The following is a 17,303-nucleotide window of genomic DNA, read 5'->3' as shown; positions in this document are numbered from 1 at the left end:
GTTGGTTCAACTCCTGCTCTGGTCAATTTTCTTTGTTCAACTTAAAATTATAAAATAATTTATTGACAAGTCCTTCAAGTTCGTTTATCATTTTACATATATCTTTATTTCTATATTTTTCAGTTCCAATTTATTTCTATTTGTAAAATTGTTTTGAACATACTTCTCTGTCATAGTCTCCTAACGATGTTGACAATGCACCCGAATTTGTAAATCCCTAATTGAGCTACCCCAAAAGGAACTGGACACCTTTGGTCATTGTCAAAGACCAGTACACACACTTGGTGTATCTTAACATATGCATTAAATAACAAACTTGACTCACTTGGTCGTCGAAGTTGCAAGAAAATATAGAAGGAAAAAAAGAACCTGTTGCACCCTTGTTGCTCAGGCATTTGACAGCACACAAACAACATATGTTTCATACCGGAAGCCTTCAAGGGTGAAAATGGCCTCTCTCTCTAAAACTGCATTACTTTTGATTCTAACAATGATTTAAAACCTTTGAAGCAAGTGAGTGCTGTATACAAAGTAAGATGTTGTGGTCATTAACATTTGGGGGCAATTACCGAAGGTATACACTGCCTTTTACTTTAGGAAAGAATACCCTCAAATAAACATAGTATTAAAGCCACTGTACACTTTCGGAACAGAACAAAACATAAACGTTCACAGATAACTTACAGGGTTTACACAAGGTAATGGTGAACGATTTCTCTTGAAACATTATTCAATAAAATGCTTCACTTTTTGAGAAACTTAAAACAATATCAATTCTCGATATCGAGAATTAAGGATTTATTTTAAAGGAACACGTTGCCTTGGATCAGTCGAGTTGGTCTTTGAAAAGCGTTTGTAACCGTTTTTTATAAAATGCATATGGGTAGAAAGATGTTGTAAAAGTAGAATACAAAGATCCACACAAACATGCCTCGAAATTGCGTGGTTTTCCATTTACCTCGTCGACTAGCACGTCGGCCATTTATGGGGGTCAAAATTTTGACTCCCATAAATGGCCGACCGTGTTAGTTCGCACAGTAGAAGGAAAACCACGCAATTTCGAAGCAAACTTGTGTGGAATGTATTCTACTTTTAAAACATCTTTCCAACCATATGCATTGTATAAAAAACGGTTACAAACGCTTTTGTTTTGACCAACTCGTCCGATCCAAGGCAACGTGTTCCTTTAAACACATGTCATGACACGGCGTAAACAAGGGTGTGTTTTCCTGTCTCCCGACTCTTGTGATACACGAAGTGTGAGCCTTTGAACAATACTGTTTACCGAAAGTGTCCAATGGCTCCAATGTTACTTAGCCAGTTGCCAATGTTATGAATTAAGTTTGAGTAATGTCACAATTTCATACTTAGTTGAAAACTCATCTGAATTATTTTCCTCTTTTTTTTCTTGCTCGTTTTTCCCTTTTCATAGTTTTTCATGGATAGTTACGCACATGCATGCTAATGACAATAAGAATAATATTCAAAACTACAGCGAAAACAGAAACTAAGACAAATTAGAATTAATGAATTGATTCACATCTGTGACAGGGACGTAACGTTTCCAACAATTGTTTAAAAATCACAAGCCATATGTTTTGTCATACACCTTTATATATGAATGGTAGGAGACACGTGGGTGGAACTTTAACTTTGAATGGGTCACTTATCAAATGTAAAATGTGAATATTTTTTGGTAAGAATTAAAAGATTTTCTATTTAATTTTATCTTCTTTTGTTTGTTCTTTTTGTTTGATTTATTTCTTTTTAATTTGCACACCATCCTTTCTTTACACCATGGTTTAAAAAGCGTTAAAACATGTCACTTTTGAATGCTTTGGGGCAACAGTTATAATATTTCCATTTTGTAGTTGTAGGTTAGGTAGTCTGAGCATGCGTAAAAACAGTGGATTTTTGGGCAAGTCTGCTGCCACCTTGCGTCCACAGAATTCCCATAGAGCACTTTCAGCACATAAGACCTTTATCACGCTGTCACCATGTTGGTCATGTTCCATGTTTCCAATAACAGTAATAATTAATGCCAACAATCATTGACTATTATTTCGTTTAGCCTCAGTTTGGTTACAATGAGTTGGAATGGAGTGATAAAGGCCTGTACTTTTCATACTAATAAGTTACTATGTTTATTCCCATGTGTTTACAATGCCTCAAAACTTTTTGCAGAAACACAAACTTCAATGCTAACTCATTTCCCTAACACAAAACACAATAGAACTCAGCACAACATATGCTAAAAGGTTAAAGTTCACTGCGCCTGCTCCGTTACACAAATCCGTTTCACAACAATTGACGCACACCTCCTGTTGAACATACGTTGACGGATTCGTAATTGGGTAACAATGGTCGATGCATTGGGATCCACACGTGCGGGCTACAGACTGTAAGTAATTGGGATTGTCTTTGAACTTGGACCCAAGGGTGACTTCTACTTTCTGTGAAAAAAAAGAGAGGTAACAATTGTATGAGTTCAAAACAACCCATGCTCAGAGATTAGATGCTTTACTTTTTTATAATATCAAGATGAGATGAGAAAAATAGGACAACTGGGCATATGAAGTAGAAATGTTTCCCTACTCTCAGACCTGATTTATATGCAATTACAAAGACTTGATTTCGGAAATAAATGAGGGTTTAGGAAATTTTGAACTTTTGAAGATGCTGATTTACTTTTTTTTTATTTTTTTTGTTTTTTAAGATTGCGGCAATCGAAATAAAGCCAGAATAACAAGTCATCACAAATTAAAACTCATTAAACACAACCAGAGGAAATTTCCCAAACAATGGCCATCAGAGAACTAAATACAATTCTCTTACAATAAAAGTACAAAGTAGTGTTATAAACATTGTTTTCGTCCAACATTAGGCACGAGAGCAGATTATTTGTCCCCCACCCCAATACAACGAACTGTACAAACTACTTGTATAGCGCCCTCTTTTGAATCCTCCTCCAGCCCATGTTAAATTCTTATTGTGGGGACAGAATCTCCGGAGGACAGACTTCCCTGTGACACCCTCCGTCTGAATAACGAAAAATTAACGTACTTCAGTTCTCTTGTTGGTGTTATCGTTGTTGTTTACAAGATAAAATAAGTTTAAGTATGTTAGCCAGAATAGACTTACAATGCAGTATTTATCGCACGTGACGTCAGTATAAGACACGTTACCAGTCACTTCAGCGCTATCCACTCCCGCCTTCACCATCCCACAATAATCGGTGTCTGGTTCATCAACACTGTAACAGACGTGACAACTGATGGCGCTACATACTCCTGCATATCATTCCATGTAACATACATTCAAAATTAATAACTTTCTTTCAATGTTAAAAATAATAATAATAAGCTAAAAATATAAAAACAGAAACACCCACCCTCTCCCCCCCAAAAAAAAAAAAAACAAAAAAAAAAAACACAAACAAACCACAAGGAGCAACAGAAGAATAGAAACTGGCTGCATAGGAGAAAACAAAAGTAAAGTTTCAATGGTAATTTATTTTCCACAGTACCAAAAGAAAAAAAATACAGTATCAATTTAAACTGGTCAGAACAAAATGCAAGGTTTTGGGAATGTTCTACCTCCACGGTAGAACTAAAATGGAAAAGTTTTGGGCACGAAATTTATTTACGCCTTTTTTGTAGCGTAGACGAAAGTGTGTGGGTAGCACCGAAGCGACCTACCCCCCCCCCCCAATAAATAAATAAATAAACAAGTTGTGTTTCGAATCAATCGACTAATAATGTTTATTAAACCTCAGTAAGAAAATGAAACATAATGAAAACGTGCGAACAACATCTTATATCAGTCTAATTGTAATCTGAATAATAGAACAATAGGGAAAATAGAAATAGCTGTTTGCAAACTGCTTACCAGAAATGACCTATTAAGGTATGCAACAAAACAGCTTGGCGTTTTGGCTCTACAGGACCTTTATGTTAAAGTCACCTGGAAGTGGTATTTTGTCAAAATAAAGCTTTTGTCACTAAATTATGTGTTATGATGAGTGGAATATGACCAAACCAACAAACTAAGGTTTAAAAAAATTAGTTTCTGTGTTATTTACAAATTTGAAAATAATCCCGACCCGAGAGGGCACTGTTCGTGACGTCAATCGAGGCGCGATGAATCGCATTCAGTGCCAACACAAGATAGTGACGCTTGGCGCAAGTAAAGTTGAAACAATACCTGGTTTTTTCAAGTTAGGCAAATGCTCCTTTAGGTTCGTTACGTCTTCAGGTACCTTCTTCGACTTCCCCACTAGCTGGAAAAAATTGTTGGGATGGCGTCATGTTTTAGAAAAGAACTTTTCTCTTCATGTCAAAATGTGTAGTGTATTCCGGATTCTCGAAGCATGACGGCTCGGAGTGTTTGCTGCACAGCGCTGGAAAAGACTTGCAAACTGACACCATCTTTAGTTGTTTTGCTGCAATACACCTGGTCGACATTGCCGGAAAAATAAAAGACAAAAGCTTTTTCGAAACGTACAAACTCACGACTTGCACGTACGTGTGTTAGATGTTCGATCGAGGCAAAGTCTGCGTCGGTTGACGTCACAAAAGGGATAGGCGGAGTCACCCCCACACAACTCATTTTATTGTTCAGAAACATACTCTTATGTTTGAAAAAAAAAAAAAAAAAATTCTAGGTGACTTTTTAAAGTCACCTGGAAATAGATATTTAGCCTTAGAGAAAGACACGTTGCTAGGGTCGGCAGGCTATAATTAAAGGGCACGTTCTACATGAGCTAATTTTGGAGATATGAGCTAGATGGATAAGTGTACAAGGTAAAATGAGCTTAGCAAAATGTACACTAAACCGATATCTACCCATTGAGCCAATACACGTCATTGTTCAGCACTGTATAGACCGCCCAGTTATGTCCTACTGCGGTCGGAATTCCCTTCTTTTGAAACCATTGAACTGATGACACTCGATCGATAGACCCCTTTCACTCTCTGGGAAACTTCGGACCTGTCTGGTACCTTTTGTCCACTCTAGAGTTATGCATTATGGAATAAAGTGGATTGTGCCAAGGAAAATGGACGACAAAGTGTAGATTCGTGGATTAAGTTAAGGAGAATGAGAATGGTCTGAAAAGTGTAGATTCGTGAATCATGTTAAGGAGAACCGGGTCTTTCTGGTCTTAACTGCGTACATAATCTAGTCAATGTGTGTACATTTCTGCCAGGCCTTCGTTTTGTGATTTTTCATAATTTTTGTACTTCCTTCTTTTGTAAAGCGTGTTAATTATTTTGTAATATTTTTAACGATTGTGAATTGTGTCGCATTTCAGCGGTATGCTGCGATGAAACTTTTAAATTAATAAGCCATTATATAGAAAGTGTAGAATCGTGGATTAAGTTAAGGAGAATGAACGAGAAAGTGTAGATTCGTGAAGAGGTGTCATGGAAAGACAGTCATTTCCAAAATAAACCATTACTTTAGTTCGTAACGAATCTCTTCTTCCGTGAAAGTACAGTCCACCATCTGGTGTATTGCGTACTGTGGTAGTTGTGTGCATGCGAGGGTGTAGACATATACATGTACAGTGCAGGTGGGTGAACAGTGAACGTGCGGTTAAAAAACAGCTCAGGCTCACCTAGCGGAGCTGGACTGACTGTACACCCTGCTTAAAACTAGCAAGAGTTGTACAGTTGATCAGGTCTACCGGGAGATTGTTCCATATCTTAATGCTATTGGGAAAAAATGACTGTGTGTAGACCCCTGTCCTGGTGAATGGTATCATGTATTTGCAAGAATGACCCCTCAGAGAAACGGTGCATGGAGCCAGTAACAGTTGAGTGTGGATTCGTAACTAACCCACAGTTGATTGTACATTCATAACGAATCTACAGTTGAGTGTAGGTTCGTAAAAGCAATTAGATTGACGTCACCGATTGGTTTAACCATGGAGGTAGACGGTGTTGCATAATCTATAGCTGGAAGGCCGTGTATCGGAATTGATGGCTACGGCTGTTGCTAGGGCTGTTTCTAACATACAGCCGTAACCGCTAATTTGGGCACGGTCTCCATAACCATCTCAATGGTCTAACTGAGGGAAGTACTCTAGTTTTCCTCACAATTTACGGCAACTTAAAGTAACCACTCCGTTATTTTTTTATCAGTTTTTAGCAGTTCCTCGACTTTTGTTAAGCAATTTGTTGAGTAATCTGGCTTAGCAGAACAAGCGGTTACCATTCAATGTAACCATCCATATAAGCAGATTTAATTCACACTAAGCTTTTTATGGAATTTCTAATTGCTATACCAACGACTGCATGCATTGAATTCGGATTCAACAGTGAGCTTCACGAGTAACTTATACAGTACATTTAGTTATTATGTCAACATTATACAATAATTATTCAATGTTCATGTTTCCCTATGTAAGCCAATTTGCCACTGGTGGAAGCGGAAATAACCGGGAATAAACTTAAAGGCAGTGGACACTATTGGTAAATGTCAAAGACTAGCCTTCACAATTGGTGTATGTCAACGTATGCATAAAATAACAAACCTGTGAAAATTTGAGCTCAATCGATCATCAAACTTGCGAGATAATAATGAAAGAAAAAAACACCCTTGTCACACGAAGTTGTGTGCGTTTAGATGGTTGATTTCGAGACCTCAAGTTCTAAATCTGAGGTCTCAAAATCAAATTCGTGGAATATTACTTCTTTCTCGCAAACTATGGCACTTCAGAGGGTGCTGTTTCTCACAATGTTTTATACCATCAACCTCTCCCCATTACTCCTTACCAAGTGAGGTTTTATGCTAATAAATATTTTGAGTAACTACCAATAGTGTCCACTGCCTGTAATGTTTTCACATAGGACAAACACGTTTTGGGTTTCCACTCTTAAAAAGTACATGTATAATAGATTCGGCTAAACTTACCGTAAACAGCACTGAGTATAATTAGTTTCAACACTAGCTCACCCGCCATTTTGTTTTTGTTTTTGTTCTTGTTCTGCGTGTGTGTGTGGCGCCCTAGCTACTACGTCACTGGCTTTAGTTATATTCATTATCACTTTTGTGCGTGTTATGAATGGTCTCCTGGTTGCATTCAATTCAATTGGCAGTTTAAAACTGCCTTCATTGTGGCCAAGTCTTCTCAAATCAATAGTCATTGACAGAACCTTCACTGACAGTCTTAGCATCCCTGAGCTGTATCGACTCAGCTGCTGAAAACCCCAACAATCCAATCAATTCAATCTATGATGCATTTATCAAGCATCGATCCGAAGTAAGCAACATTTTGAAGAACCAACAGTGGACAACGCAATTTGTCTTTGATGCGAATTTGCTTTCAAATAAAACCTTTTTTCCAAAACCTTCGTTTTCTGTTGGTAGAAATTTTGAATTTACTTTTTGCCATTTTTTTTTTTTTTTTTTTTTTTTTTTTGGGGGGGGGGGGTTCTTCACATTAGCTACATCGTAGAGGAAGGAATTTCGAGAGGAAGGACCACAAACATGGGTAAACGCGTCAATCGAATTCTAGATACCATAAACATGGGTTTGCCAAGATATAGGCCAAAATATAATTTAAAATTACGGCCATATTAAAATTCAAAATGGCGGATGAAAAACGCCATTAAACAAATTGTACAGGCTTACTTTTTTGAAATCAGCACCCCAAAATAGACTAGTTGAAAAGTTACAAAGTAAGCTAATTAAACCAACTTTGGCACGAAAATCCAGCTCGATCCAAATGTCTATGGACCCGTACTTTTAGGGAATGGGACTAGTGATGCTGGACACGTGGGTTAGGTATTCACGCAGCTCCGAGTTGCACCATACACATCACATAATAGTCACTCTCATTATAACAAGGTCTCAGCATAGACTATGGTCGGAGGGACAGGATGTTTTGTACAACGAAGAAACCCAAAATAGAGATGCGGTTTGGGACTTCTTTATCAGCACGGCGTTCTCACTGTAAGGAGAGTGACTGTATCACGAAGTGCCGAATTTCAAAAAGATTCAAAAGATTCCCATCACTTGAAAAAGCTCCCCCTGGTCTTGGTGCCGCTTCAAAAGTGGCCCACCACTTGAAAGGTGCAGTTTTGCCCCTGGTCTTGGTGCCCCTCCGAAAGTTTCCACATAACTTGAAAAAGCTTCCCTGGTCATGGTGCCCACTCAAAGGTTTGATATATCACTTGAACAAACTCAGTTGACCCCGGCTTGATGCATCTTTAAAAGTGTCCCCTCACTTAAAACTGCTCCTATACATTGTCCCTACAATACGATGTTATGTCCCTCCCAATTACCTACCTTTACGAGTACATGTAATAGTAATAATGAATGGAGGCGAAACAATAATTGTGGTTCCCGTTGTGTAGTTCCCCTCTCTCAATGCCATCCATTCCCTCCTTTTCGAGTGAAAAACTAATTTACGGCGGCGAAACTGTCAAATGAAATAAACAATAATTGTGGTTCCCGTTTTGTAGTTCCCCTCCCCATGCCATCTATTCACTCCTTTTCGGGTGAATACTAATTTACGGAGGCGAAACTGTCAAATGAAATAAACAATAATTGTGGTTCCCGTTTTGTAGTTCCCCTCCCCATGCCATCCATTCCCACCTTTTCGAGTGAAAACTAATTTACGGTGGCGAAACTGTCAAATGAAATAAACAATAATTGTGGTTCCCGTTTTGTAGTTCCCCTCCCCATGCCATCCATTCCCACCTTTTCGAGTGAAAACTAATTTACGGTGGCGAAACTGTCAAATGAAATAAACAATAATTGTGGTTCCCGTTTTGTAGTTCCCCTCCCCATGCCATCCATTCCCTCCTTTTCGAGTGAAAACTAATTTACGGAGGCGAAACTTGCAAATGTAAAAATATATTGTAGTCCCCGTTTTATAGTTACTCTCTCAAAATGCCAAGCAGGCCTACCATTTTAGGTACATGTAGCAACATTCAAGTAAAGGTAAAACATAAGTACATGTACATACATTGTATAGTAAACCTAGTTACCCCTTGGATCATGTACAAAAATAATTCTGGAAAACATTTAAAAGAACAACATTAAAAATGTCTAAACAGAATTGAGACACAACATGTAAGTATAAATACAAGTGAACGCAATATTTTCAAAATACAAAGACAAATTTATTTCGCACAAACCGGTCACCTTATATAAAAAATACATGTACATACATAAAAAAGCATAACAAGAAAACAGTTGTGAGATCACATCACTAAAAACTGACCCCTGCACTCTCCTGGTAACGATGCATTAGGTTCACTGCCCATTCAACGAGCGCTCTGGGCATTTCAGCTCATTTTCTCTTGTAAAAACTAACCTACAAGTAGGCCACAGTTATTGAAAAGATAAAACAATATAAAAAAAGTATTATGTTCAGATAGTTTAAAAGTATTTGTGAAATTTGTATTCCAAATTCATATTGCAGACCAACTTTCTCTAAAACCTAATTCACTTCAGAGTTTTCATTAGGTTTCCTGATGTACTCTGGAGAAATCTCAACAACATTTATTTTGAAACAATTTACTGTGCTACATAAGCACCGATTACGGTAGCGGCCATGACAGCAATGCTCAAGGTGACTGAGGTTGCGCTGTTGCAATCATCGGTAGAGCAGCAATAGGTACATCCTTCAAGGCTGAAGAGGGAAACACAGGCCTCGGAGCAAGATGCTGAGCAACCACGAGCTAGAATAGTTACTGTGCCATCAACCTTTGTTACAGATTTCTGTAGAAAAATAACACAACAGCTTTATAAAACTTATAAAAGGTCCACCAATGGGAGCTGTTGCAGTACAAGTTGTATGCCCATTCATAATGTAAGCGAGTAGGCAGAAATTGACGTGGTAATAGTCAAATATATGTACACGTATGTATACATTCTGTTATACACAACATGGCCCCGGATCGGTCGAGTTTGTAACCGTTTGTTATAAAATGCAAATGATTAGACAGATATTTTAAAATGGAATACAACAGATCTAAAATGTAGATATTTAGGTGTAGGTACTGGTAATTCAATAAGAGTTATTACCAGGATAACTAGTTAAGGGTTGGTCTGTATATACTTACACTACACGAATCAAATCCAGACGCACATGTGACTGAGCTGTTAGAAGCGGTGGCATCGAATTCATCAAGGCATGAATCGTCGGAGGCACCGGTTAGCCAACCACACGTGTTACACGTCAGGGCACTCATACCAGCTAGAAAATAAAATAAAAATCAGTTAAACTTCGTAATAAAACAAAAGACACTTTTTGCAACTAACTTCAGTGATATACATTTATTTGTTATGCATAAAATTGAATAAAAATTAACTGTGACAGTTTGAGCTCAATTGGTCGACGAAGTTGCAAGATACGAGTGAAATACAAAACACCCTTACACGAAGTATCGACATTCCGAATGCTTGATTTCGGTATCTGAAAATCAAATTCTAAGGTCTCGAAACCAAATTCATCGAAAATTACTTCTTTCTCGAAAACTACATTTTAATACTTCAGAGGGAGCAGTTTCTCATAATGTTTAATACTACCAACAGCTCCCCGTTACTTGCTATCAAGTAAGTTTTCATGTTTAAAATTATGTTTAGTAATAACCATTAGTGTCCACTGCCTTTAACCAGTTCGCTTCGAAGGACACAACAGCAGGTTAACCGGTCCTACTACTCGCCGACTCGCCAACTCATTTTCGTGCCGTCAACTCATTAAATTTACATGAAAAATCTATAAAAGGGGCACGGAAGTGTTAAGTGTGATGGGCTAAACTACATATTTCTCATGGTTTTCAGTAAAAATTCGTTCACAAAACGACTTTGTGTTGATAAAAAAAAAAGTACCAATCATTGACATCTTGGGCCAATCAATGTGAAAGACTAATCAATGTGAAAAAGCAAGATGGCGGCCAACGGTTTTACTGCTTCGAGATAATTTTTTCACGAGAAAAAAACTCACTTTATCTTCCGAAATATGACCTAAAAATTACGCGAATTCTCTTTGAGCAGATACTTAGCAGTTCTATGCTTATTTTGTGGATTTTAAATGTATATTGGATGAGTTGACGGCGCACGTGAGTTGAGGCGAGTTGACAGCAAGTAGTACGACCCAGGTAAACATCTTATTTGCAACACACAGTTATTGGATACGGCCAAATTATAAAAAATACATGCCTTTTTGAAAGAAGGGCTCTGTTATTCAAATTGGCCGCCCGAAGAAATTGTTCGACCTATATCCTTAAATTGTTGCCTTCTTTTATTTGTAATAAATTAAAGGGGGAAAAGGAGGCGGACGGGACGCTAAACATTTGTTTTTGTCTCCACACAAAAAAAAAAAAAAAAAAAAAAAAACCTTGCAGATCGGACAGTTGAGATTGTGTTTTGTTTCACCGGGACCGGGATCATCGCCACTAAAATATCACCAGCGGTAAGTGTTCTCAGTGACCATTTAAACAAAATACAAATTCTTATTCGAATCAATTGTCAAATCCTCCATTTACAGTTGGTACTTACCTATAAGGCTCATCAGAACGACAATTGTTGCAAGGGTATTCATGATGAGTGTTTCTTTGTGGTGTTTATGCCTCGGTAAAGTACAAGATTCTGCAAGATGAAAACAATTTAATGATCACTTTTCCAGCCCAATCGACGAGATGACTAAAAACTGCAAACGCCCTCCCCTAAACTAAGATTAGATAATTGAGGTGAGGTTTGCTGGTGCACCATAGTTTAATCTATTTTTAGTAGTTTTGGTTCTGAGATGAAAAGAACTGCTACTGCAAACCTCACCACCTAAAGTTCAAAATCCCACTTTAATTGACAGGCCCATCTCTTTTCGTTTGAATCAATAAATTGTTGACCGTCGATTCCGATCTCCAACCAGCCGAGTTATAGTAGCGCGGTCACACTAAAAGCCCCTAACCAAAACGGACGAATGTCCGGGTAAAACATGTTTCAATGCAACCTGAAAATCCCCAAATCGTCAAAATGGCTTATTGGTCCCAACAAAAATAGTAATAATCGGTTGATTTGCTTTTATTTCATAATCATCCGATCACAAAGCACAATATTCATAAACGATGCAGAAATCCCGAATTAGTACGAAGATAGGAAGTGTCTCGTGAGAAGGTACGAAGTGTCTTGTAAGAAGGTACGAAGTATCTTGTAAGAAGGTACGAAGTGTACCGGGTACGAAGTGGCAAAGGTATACGAAGTGTCCTGACACCGTACAAATGAAAGCGCTTTTTGCTTATGTCTTGAATAACATTGTGAATAAATAAAAGTTAATACACTTAAAAAAAAAAATCCACGAAATGAATTCAAAGAACACATAAACTGACTTTATAAATAACACAATATTGGTTAATGTTTGCACAGTAGCTCTTACCTGCTCGAGTCCAGTGGATGTTGTGTTTGATTTGAAAGTAGTTGCCCGCTAACACCCAACGCAAAGCCGCACACTCTTCAAAATACCGCCCAAATACCGCCCAAATATCCTACAAACAGGGCGTGAGTGTCCGTTTGGCACCCGGTTGCTAAGTAGACATAGCCCAATTGAATTGACCAATTAGTAAGCAAGCGCCTAACAACAACGTGTTTGTGTTGATGGTGGTAACTAACGATGGACACAAAAGGTGCTAAGGTTACCAGCAAGCTTGTTGTCTATTAATGGAAATGTTTACGTCATATCTGAAGAAAGCAAGTCATTAATATGCAAATGAGGTATTTTGTACGGACACAATGCATGCCACCATGGGGTTAAGAGAACTTTCCCTGCTATACATGTACATGTAGTAGCAACGTGTAGTTTGATGTTTATGACAACGTGTTTCCTATGGACTCGCCTTATAGAATTCAAAATGCGTTATGCCAACCATGGGTGAATATTCCTCCATGCGCCAACGTAAGACTTGCAATGAGGCTCTTATCGACAGTTGGAGTTGCCAATCAATATTTATTTACTTATAATGTCGTTTATATAACTTATTTACACATTATCACAAAACATCTTCCTTTATTCTTCGCTTCGGAATGCTTTGATCAGACATATTGTGCCCGCTATACAACCCTAACGCAAGCAAATATAAATCAGGGACATTTCATAGTCTGTTGGTGTAGGCTATGTATACCGACATTACGGATTGGCCACATATAGTTGAAGTTGGCAAACAAAATGTATTCACTTACACTGTCGTTTATATAACTTATTTACACTATTTACCAAATATCTTCCTTTATTCTTCGCTTCGGAATGCGTATTGTGCCTGCTATACGCAAGCAAATATAAATCAAGGGACATTATATAGTCTGTTGGTATAGGCGTTGTATGCCGATAACACGGATTGGTTTAGTTGAAGTTGGCAAACAAAATGTATTTACTTACACTGTTGTTTATATAGCTTATTTACACAATTTACCAAATACCCTCCTTTATTTTTCGCTTCGGAATGCTTACTGATCAGACATATTGTGCCTGCTATACGCAAGCAAATATAAATCAGGGACATTACATAGTCTGTTGGTATAGGCGTTGTATACCGACAACACGGATTTGCCACATAATAGTTGAAGTTGCCAAACAAAATGTATTCACTTACACTGTTGTTTATATAACTTATTTACACAATTTACCAAATACCCTCCTTTATTTTTCGCTTCGGAATGCTTATATTTGATCAGACGTGCCTGCTATACAACCCTAACGCAAGCAAATATAAATCAAGGGACATTACTTTATCTGTTGGTATAGGCGTTTATGCCGACAGAACGGATTGGCCACATATTTATTTAGGCTGAACACAAGGCTGTTTGAACTGCTTCTGTTATAGCAAGTATATTTAGGCTGAACACAAGGCTGTTTGAACTGCTTCTGTTATAGCCAGTATATTTAGGCTGAACACAAGGCTGTTTGAACTGCTTCTGTTATAGCCAGTATATTTAGGCTGAACACAAGGCTGTTTGAACTGCTTCTGTTATAGCCAGTATATTTAGGCTGAACACAAGGCTGTTTGAACTGCTTCTGTTATAGCCAGTATATTTAGGCTGAACACAAGGCTGTTTGAACTGCTTCTGTTAAAGCCAGTATAGCATTCATCCTCCTCATGAGGAGTCGAAATCGGGGAGCCATCAGTTCGCGCGAGGGCAGTGATCTCGCGAGAGCACTATCTCAGCGCGTGGGGCCGATTTAACGACTTGTCCACAAGTCTAGTATATCATCGGAAACGAATGTCCATTGTCCGTATACGTAGTTATTGGGTAGTTGCAAAGTATCAAGAGAATTTGAAACAAATGTCCATCGTCCGTACCAAATGTATCAGATTAGCGTGCTTTCGAAAGACCACGGTAGGGACACAGGACGGGACAGAGCATAACACAGTAATCTGTATTCTCACGCTTGAGTGCTCCCGTCCTGTATGTTGTGGACCGCATGGTGATATAGAATTGATTCAAGTCCCAGTCCCCATGAGGGTCCTTTTATTTACAGTCTCATCGCCTAAAAATTATACAACTTTTGCGAGGTTGGCATCCCCCAACCTAGCCCCCTGTGCCTGGCCATTCTCGGGACCACAATAACTACATTTTGAAGTCGGATATGATTTTTTAGGATCTCTCGCACGAGAACGGGCCTTGAATCGAGTCTATCACAAGGCTCCCCCACCATACAACGTGTACAAACGACATCACTCCGTTGTCGTACAGACCGGACGTTGTTTCACCAAATTAGCGTTCCGAAACTCTACACGACGGAGTCTACTTCAGTTTGGCGCATGCGTCGATCGATTTTCCTGCTTCCTTACACTGATCTCGATTATATACAATCAGTAATCCCTTATAGCTTATTTTTTCCCCCAGGAAAGATAAGGCCACTTGGACGGGTTGTACATGTAGGCGCGTTGGCAACCATGGTGCAACCAACCAAGCGTGTCGAGAGTACCCTCTACTATACACGTGTGTAATTGTATTGCATCTCCATGCGAGCTCCATGTTGAAGGAACACGTTGCCTTGGATCAGACGAGTTGGTCTATAAAAAGCGACTTGTAACCGTTTTCTATAAAATGCATATGGTTGGAAAGATGTTGTAAAAGTAGAATACAATGATCCACACAAATTTGCCTCGAAATTGCGTGGTTTTCCTTTTACTGTGCGAACTAACACGGTCGGCCATTTATGGGAGTCAAAAGTTTGACTCCCATAAATGGCCGACCGTGTTAGTCGACGAGGTAAAAGGAAAACCGTGCAATTTCGAGGCATGTTTGTGTGGATCATTGTATTTTACTTTTACAACATCTTTCTACCTTTGTGCATTTTATAACAAACGCTTTTCAAAGACCAACTCGACCGATCCAAGGCAACGTGTTCCTTTAACTTGTAGCGTCCTCCGTCTTGGGGACGGTAAGGCTATGGAGCTAGTTATAAGCATAGAGCAAGACTTGCTTTTTGTTATAAGGTACACTGTTACGTTGTTATTGTTGTTTAGGTGCTTGACGCTAAGTAGCCTCATCTTCCCTGGGGAAAAAACACGCTTAGAATTTGTTCACCGTCCTGTGTCCCTACCGTGGTCTTTCGAAAGCACGCTAGTATTAGTGTTGGAAGCGAAGGCACAAGGTCTGCAGTTGTAGACACATTTAATGTGTTCTTTGCTCTATTTTCTCTTGTAATTTATGATTATTGTCCAACAATTCTCTTTGTATTATTTTCATGTGAATGCCGAATTATTAATAATATGCCTATAAAGGATCTAAGGCATTGCATGGTGAGGTATCAATGTATGTTTGGTTTGCGGTAATACCATCTGTGTATCTACTTGCCAGGTAGAGTTTGTTCTTTGACTTGCTTTATTCTACTGCCGCGGAGTAGATAATCGGGGGTTCGGGAGACTTCTCAGTCTGAAATAGTTAAAAGCAGGACAGTTCTTTTCAGAACTGTTTAATTCAGAACAGCTGGTTCTTTTCAAAACAGCTTAATTATTAATAGTCAAGTTTTTGAGAGAGAAAAAGTAACAACTATTTCAAGATGTTTTCAGGAGAGGCGCGTATTAATCCGTTGTTCACATACTAACATAAGTTTTCGTCTCACCGAGAGGAAACATATTTTGCTGAAATTATTTTACTCCTTTTTCAAAAGGTACTCGAACCCTATAAGTACTACATGGTATCGATAGTGACAGGGAATAAACATGAATTGATAACAACGAGACAACAGTAAAAATGAAATATGTGTGGTGAATAGGGAAGGGAAAGAGTGTTGTTATCATGTCCTGCAGGATCCTGGTTGGACAGATTGGACACCCTGGTTGAAGGCGCCTTATCGACAGTTTATACCTTATCACGGTAATGTAAATATAAATCATGTCCGACATTAGGAGTGATTAGGAAGATTGAAGTGATGTCCTACAGGTGTATCCAGCTTTTGTGTCTTGACTGTGGATTTGTGGCCATATAGGAACTCCTCTTGAGTTGAGGTCTCGTTTCACGTATATATTAAACACCACAGACTCTACACGATATGACCAATGAGGTAGAATGACATTGTTGAGTAGAATGACAGAGTGTAGGTGACATACATAATATTTTTGTCAATCTGCTGTTGAGTGCTGTATCTGTCCAGAAAAGAGAGGTAAATATGTCAAAGTTTGACTAACGTTTGTTCTGAATGTGTTGTAAACTTTTATCTTTATTTTTAGTTACTAAATAATGAGTAGGGTAGATTTAGCTGTAGCTTTGGATCCAAACCGGACCTTCTTCAGAGGCATAAACCATTAATATATTTTTATATATTTATTAATAAATTAATTTATTTATTTTTTTATTTATTTATTTATATATTCATTTACTTATTTAGTTATTTTTTTTTTTACTTGTTTACTTAATACTTATTTAGTTATTCACGTATTTATTTATGTATTTCTTTATTAATGGCTATTTTTAATTCTTATTGAGAAAATAGAATTAGCTGTTGCGAACTGTTACCAACCAAATAATGACTACAATGACAAACATGGCTACTAGCCCAAACGCTTCGACCTAGCAGGTTATCCTTCGAAGGCTAAATTAAAACGCAACAGACATGAACGGGTAGTGTGACGTAAGCAGTGAAGTGGAAATAAATGAATAGAGAGTCAGAAAGCACACTATATACATCAATCAAAGCGTAAACTGAGTGAATGGGTGGACAAAATAGGGGGGGGGGGGGTTAGGGGTTGGGGTTGGAGGGAAGGGTCTGGTTTGACCACAAGAAGATTGAAACACGAAGGACAATATCAAAGGTTGGAAGAGGGAGAACAAGCTATGTTTAATTAGTG

The 17,303-nt window shown here is 38.3% G+C and overlaps 2 protein-coding genes across 2 annotated transcripts; both read right to left on the bottom strand.

The window, feature by feature from the left end:
• Positions 1 to 79: 79 nt before the first annotated feature.
• On the bottom strand, positions 80 to 6,925 carry LOC139943022 (uncharacterized). Its single transcript, XM_071939834.1, has 4 exons — positions 6,916 to 6,925; positions 4,204 to 4,279; positions 3,142 to 3,290; positions 80 to 2,453 (listed from the first exon to the last, which is right to left on the bottom strand). The coding sequence occupies exons 3-4, from the start codon at positions 3,220 to 3,222 to the stop codon at positions 2,202 to 2,204; spliced, it is 333 nt and encodes a 110-aa protein (XP_071795935.1). The 5' UTR covers positions 3,223 to 3,290; positions 4,204 to 4,279; positions 6,916 to 6,925; the 3' UTR covers positions 80 to 2,201.
• Positions 6,926 to 9,109: 2,184 nt separating this feature from the next.
• LOC139943347 (uncharacterized) lies at positions 9,110 to 12,482 on the bottom strand. Its single transcript, XM_071940179.1, has 4 exons — positions 12,389 to 12,482; positions 11,515 to 11,604; positions 10,077 to 10,210; positions 9,110 to 9,732 (listed from the first exon to the last, which is right to left on the bottom strand). The coding sequence occupies exons 2-4, from the start codon at positions 11,555 to 11,557 to the stop codon at positions 9,529 to 9,531; spliced, it is 381 nt and encodes a 126-aa protein (XP_071796280.1). The 5' UTR covers positions 11,558 to 11,604; positions 12,389 to 12,482; the 3' UTR covers positions 9,110 to 9,528.
• Positions 12,483 to 17,303: the final 4,821 nt, after the last annotated feature.

Source organism: Asterias amurensis, chromosome 10 (assembly GCF_032118995.1).
Source record: "Asterias amurensis chromosome 10, ASM3211899v1".
NCBI classification, from domain to species: domain Eukaryota; kingdom Metazoa; phylum Echinodermata; class Asteroidea; order Forcipulatida; family Asteriidae; genus Asterias; species Asterias amurensis.
The sequence above is the reverse complement of the archived record's forward strand: the minus strand, read 5'-3'. Positions and strand labels throughout refer to the sequence as shown.

Excerpts from the sequence above, each read along its gene's own strand:
- LOC139943347 (XM_071940179.1), bottom strand. The coding sequence starts at position 11,557 with ATGAATACCCTTGCAACAATTGTCGTTCTGATGAGCCTTATAG. Across the intron at positions 10,211-11,514 it reads CGTTCTGATGAGCCTTATAG|CTGGTATGAGTGCCCTGACG; the intron begins GTAAGTACCAAC and ends TTTATTTTCTAG. Across the intron at positions 9,733-10,076 it reads CTGGATTTGATTCGTGTAGT|AAATCTGTAACAAAGGTTGA; the intron begins GTAAGTATATAC and ends ATTTTTCTACAG.
- LOC139943022 (XM_071939834.1), bottom strand. The coding sequence starts at position 3,222 with ATGGTGAAGGCGGGAGTGGATAGCGCTGAAGTGACTGGTAACGTGTCT. Across the intron at positions 2,454-3,141 it reads CGTGCGATAAATACTGCATT|AAAGTAGAAGTCACCCTTGG; the intron begins GTAAGTCTATTC and ends TTTTTTTCACAG.